Genomic DNA, 5,432 nt, shown 5'->3' with positions numbered 1-5,432 from the left:
CCCTGGCTTTATTGCTCTTCTCGCTGCTGGTGCCTGCTCGCACATGCAGCCACAGGCACTGAGCCCCGAAAACTCTCTCTTGCTTTGCTCCCAGCAGAGCTTTCCTGCACTTATTTTCTGCCATTTTCCTGCTTTTTAGGCACATTTTTAGATCCATGTTTTCTCTGGTTTGTTTTTCAAATCTAGTTTGTACTCTGACTGAGCCAGCACGGTGGATCATATTTTTCCTTGATTCTTAGCAAAGATGCTTTTCTCTTTCTGAGAGACCGAGCAGCATTGCTGTAGGTGGCCATCCGAGCCCGTTTCAGAGGCTGACTCTCCTTATCTTTCACTTTTTTAAAATTACGGTTCAAAGCCTGTTCTTCTCACTCTGGATACTTACTACTTACTGCTCATGGAAGAAGGGGTACCTTGCAAAACCCCAGCTGCCAAGCTCACGCCGCCTGTCAAAAAGTCCCAGGACATGCATGACGAGAGAAGCAAGCTGGTGAATGAGTATGCATGTCGGGTGCTGGAACTTCTGGGAATGGGGCATCGCCTATTTGTGCCTCGACTGCTTGCGGTGAGATTCTGTTTTCTTGAAATTAATTATCGATGAATTTGCCATCTTCCCACCCAAATCTGCTTCCCTCCCCCAGGATTCTTGATGCTGAGTGGAGGTGGGAGAGGTCCCTTATTTTTTCCTCTAGGCTTCTCATAATCTGTCTCCTAAGCTCTGAGTCTTTCTTTTTCATGTTAGCTTGGAGGGCTGGACGCCAGTCCTGCTACTGGGGATTGCTGCCACTCCTTAACCAGCTCGACGGGTCCACAACCAGGGCTGTGCTGTAAAAAATATTTCCTAAAGCCAGGAATGCTTTTGTTCTCACTTCTGTAATGACTGCAAATAAGCAGGATGCCTGGTCTACTTCTAGATACCGATGGAAAGTGCATTAATGTCCAGCATGTAAAATTTTATACTTGAGACATCAAAGGTTAGTTTTAAGCACTCATAAAAATTCAAGCTGTATTTTGGTTTTCTACTGTTTCCATGTTTGATTTTGAAAAGGCAGTCGACACTATGTACAAAAGTTTAAAATACATGTGTAGGATTATCTGGGAAATAAATTGTTAAAGGTGTTTTTATCTGTCATGGCAAATGATGTCTGTATGTGAAATGGCCTGAAATTGGTGTGGCATGTTGGAGTACAGGGAAGTATGCTTTTATCGTGTCTGCTGCTGTGCAGAGCAGACTCAAACCCGGGAAACAGTGGCGAATCCAGAAGTCAGTACCTGCTCCTAGCTGGGTCTGCTCTGGGTGCTGTGACCAAACCTGGCTCAGCTCAGAGGTACACTTGCTCGGTGGGCTTGTGCACCACGATGTCATTTTGCTGTGACATTCTTTACTGATCCCATCCCGTTTTCTGATGTGATGGTGCCTTTCCTGTATTTCCATACCCAGTGCAGTCCTATATTGTCATTATATCAGTGGCCTGTCTTGCATTTTCCATGTGCTATGGAAACCTCTCTCCATGTTCTGCAGCACGCTCCCATCAATGAATGTGCTCTGCGTATTACGAGATGTTCAGTGTGAAAAAAGAAGGTGGGTGGTTGAACCAGCGTGTTACTGCAGTGAGATACTAGATAAAAATTTTAAAACCCCCACGACTCTGTGATTGCTAGTAAAGCGCAGATGAATTTGGATACCTCCAGTCACTTGTAGAATTGGGTACAGTGACTGAATCTGGTGTGTGTAAGCGTTATTCCAGGTTACGTCTGAGTGTACCTCCCCACTCCTCCAGCCCATCCTGCTGCTTCAGTGCTGATGGCCTCTTGGGTAAGGACTGCCACATCATTCTGAATTGTTTGGTGATGAGCTCCAAGGAAAGCAGAGACAAACCCACTAAGCTCTTTTTCACTTGACTTATCAGGCTGTGTACGTGGCCCTCCAGATGGAGAATACCAGGGACTTCAGCATACTCCATCGCCCAGGCGGCCTAGCTTTGCTGAATGACATAATATTGTTTATTAAAACAGCAAAAAGAGGGGAAAAAGGCCAAAGCAATATGAATAGTGCTTGTGTCATTAGAGAGCCTTGACTTGTGGAGTCAATGTGATTTCCTGTCAGGTTTTATTAGCTAAATATACCTCTTCTGACATCTAGCTCTTTTGACATATACCCCTGCCATAGAGGAGGAAAGACTGTGTTTCTGGTGGTTTTTTAAAAATGAGACATCTCTGAAGACCAAGAATTTGTACTTTAATCAGAATTGAAGATAAATCAAAACCTCAGTGTTTCACAGAATTAGGAAGTAGATTCTCTCTTACATGCGTGAGCTTCTCCCTTGGCGTGGTTTTGGGAATAAATGCCTAGGATGGGCATTGCATGTGCCATTGTAGTGGTATGTGAGAAACACAATCTGTAACGTCTTTGCCAGCCTTGGAATGGTTCAGATCACCTGCTCACTGCACCAGCTAACTGCAACGATGGGCAAGTGAAACAGCACTCGTTCTGGGGGGGGTTATCCCCTTTGGGATGACTCTGGGTGGGTGAAGTAGATTTTGTGTTTGTGCTTATCCACATTCATCTGTATTTTATGGAACGTTACCTTTGTAATTCTGGAGCTATGTGTAAATGTAAGATTTTGACCAGAGGGATCCTGCTGGGTGTACACAAGATTAGTGCCGTATTTATAGATGCCAACTCATTGCGCACAAAACCAAAGCTATTTTTTTTCTATAATGCTTTGGTACCAAACAGTGTTTTACAGAGAGCTTTTGGTTAGGAAAAGGATGTCCTTTATGGTATAGCTTTCACCATAAAGAAAGAGACACGAGCGATGCCAGTAAGAGAAGTGCGTGCCAGTGTAACGGTAGCAGCGTAGCTTCACCCAGCGAACTTCCCAGGCCTGGGTCCCAAGTTCATCCGCCCTCGCGCTCCTTGGCCAACCTCACCCTCATGGATCCGTGGAGCTGGGGTCAGGTCCGTGGCTCGTGGTCAAGGCCAGCACAGTCGCGCAATGTGTGGTGTTGCAGCCTTGGTGCTCACAGTGGAAGAGGAACTGTCAGGTTACCAAAAAATAGCTTGCATACCTTGATTTTACACTGCATGTCTTCTTAGAAGAACTTGGAACCACATCTATGTGTTACAGATTTATTGTGTTCTGAAAAATTAGTGTGAGGGTACTGGTAAACATTTTAAATTTGCCAGTAACAAATTAAATAGTGGAATAGAGCACGGCCGGATTCTTTTCAGCCTTTCGCTTGGTCTCGTTCCAGACCTGTGTTCATTAAAGTGTAAAAAAGGCAGTGTATGCTCACTGACATTCTGTGGAAATTCTAAATGTATATACTGCATACATAGGCTTCTATGGAAATTAGGGATTTTTATCTGTCTGTATGAGAGAGGAAGAATTAAATTAAGGAGGTGTGGTGTGGTTGATCCAAAATTTCTTCTGCTGTGTTCACCCCCAGGTGGGAATAGGAGTTGTAGTTGATGTAGTCAGTAATAAAGGAGACTGCAGAATTAATAATTGAAGACAGAGAAATTAAATTAAAGAAAAAAGCCAAGGCTTTGTCCTTTGTCTTAATCACATTTCCCTAAATATTTTGTGGGAAGTAGTAGTAACATTATTAACCTTAAAAAAAATAAATCGTAATTAACATCACTTAAGTCTCTCCAATTTCGTTCCTGTTTTTGAACATTTGCAGGATTCCAGAAATTTATCTTTAGATTTGAAAGCTTCCCCGGCACTTCTGGGAAAAGGACTTCCCCTCAGCTCCAACTAATCCATGGAAGATAACTTTGTGAATTAATTCAAATACCTAAGTGATGTGGGAAGGACATTTGAGGGCTTGTTTAGTCACAACCTAACAGACAAGCTGAGACTTCTGGCCATAGTTTTCAGTGAGTTTTCTCTTTTGCCTGGTTTTAAAAATACAATTTTAACAAAGAATATGATTATTTGAAAATTGTGTCTAGAAAAAACGCCCTGAAGTCCCCGAGCGCTCAGAAATGCAGCGCACCTGCCAAACTTTAATTATTGGTTCATTAAACTTGCAGATTGTTTAGTGAAATAAGTTGTCCGTGAGTCCTACATGAGTGACGTGAACTAACAAATGTACAAATCTCTGCCTGTCAAACAGCTGCCAAAATGTTCCCGAGATGTCTTCATGATTTATTGATTGAAATCACAAAATGTCAAGAAATGTGAATCTAGGGATGCCAACACTATTTTAGTGTTCTGTTTGTTTGTACGTATATACATACACACCCCCCGCACACCGCTTTTGGGTTGCTTGCTGTTACTAAAGCATACCTGAAGAGGTTGGTTTGCAGAACATATTCAAAGTACACAACCCAGTGAACATAAATGTTACTTTGATTTCTTGTGATTTTAATAATGAAACTAACTTTTTGATCAACAAATTACTTTAATGTAATTAAAATATTTAGCAAAGTAGAAAGAGCTGAGCAGTGTGGGCTCTACCACTCATTTCATCCAGCTGTGCAGTGTGATGGTTTATAACTTTTCGTAACTGTAATCTCAGTTCAGCAAACTCTGTCCCAGAAGTTGTTTTTCCATGGTTCACCACTGCTCTTATGGGATTTTCATTGACTAAAGATTTTTCAGGGCTGAGAACTCAAAATCCTCAATAGTTACAATTTCATAAGAGTAATTTGTTTGGGGGCTGCTAAAATATTATTATAACAGTGGTTCAAGCAGACGCTTAGGAGAATTGAATCTGACTTTAAATGTTTACATGTAATTGCTGTTTTTCTGATGTATTTGCCTCTGTCTTTTTTGAGTATTTTCAGATGAGGTGCTATGGATGTAAAAGGTAGGTGCACGTGGTTTGGCAGGATAATTTAATTGTCGATTATTAACTTTTTTTAGGGTTTTTTCCTCTGATTTCTAAAAATATATAATTCAAAATTCTCTATGCATTATGTTAATTTGAGAAAAATGAATTAAACACAAAACTAAAATGAAAGTATCTAGTCGGGACCTCTAGGAAGGATACATGCTTGAAATTAGGATAGCTCAGCTCCTAATAAAATACTAAAACTTGGGTTTGCTTTGTGCTGGGAGCAACTGGCAGCCCCCGTCCCGCTCTGTTGGGAGCTCCTGGCGAGGAGGCTGCCCCGGCTTTCAGCCCTGCCGCGTCCGAGCACCTGCTGCGTAAAACCAGGAACAGCAGCAAGGGACGGGTTGTACAGGCTGGCCGGTGTTCCTCCGCACCGGAGGTCTGGGTTGTCTGGGGCTAGGAGGAGGATGGGAGAGGAGGGGACTGGAAATGCCGCAGGGAGCTTGTCTCCAAAGAAGGCACATTTGCAATGTAATAGGGAAATCTATTTGAATTGTTCAGTGATCGCCGCTGTCAACATCGCTGTGAGGGAAGGAGAGAAATCGCTTTCAAATAAGCTGGTCATCAAACTGTTTATTGCTTTTCGG

The 5,432-nt window shown here is 42.5% G+C and overlaps 1 protein-coding gene across 1 annotated transcript in view; it reads left to right on the top strand.

Annotated features, from left to right (window-relative positions):
* Positions 1-394: 394 nt before the first annotated feature.
* The window catches only part of RABGAP1L (RAB GTPase activating protein 1-like), a 66,828-nt gene continuing 61,790 nt past the window's right edge, over positions 395-5,432 (top strand). The window contains exon 1 of the mRNA XM_010194705.1: positions 395-562. Within this exon, the coding sequence (XP_010193007.1) occupies positions 395-562 (168 nt within the window). The remainder of the gene's footprint in view (positions 563-5,432) is intronic.

Source organism: Mesitornis unicolor, unplaced genomic scaffold (genome assembly GCF_000695765.1).
Source record: "Mesitornis unicolor isolate BGI_N332 unplaced genomic scaffold, ASM69576v1 scaffold6721, whole genome shotgun sequence".
Lineage (NCBI taxonomy): Eukaryota > Metazoa > Chordata > Aves > Mesitornithiformes > Mesitornithidae > Mesitornis > Mesitornis unicolor.
The sequence above is the reverse complement of the archived record's forward strand: the minus strand, read 5'-3'. Positions and strand labels throughout refer to the sequence as shown.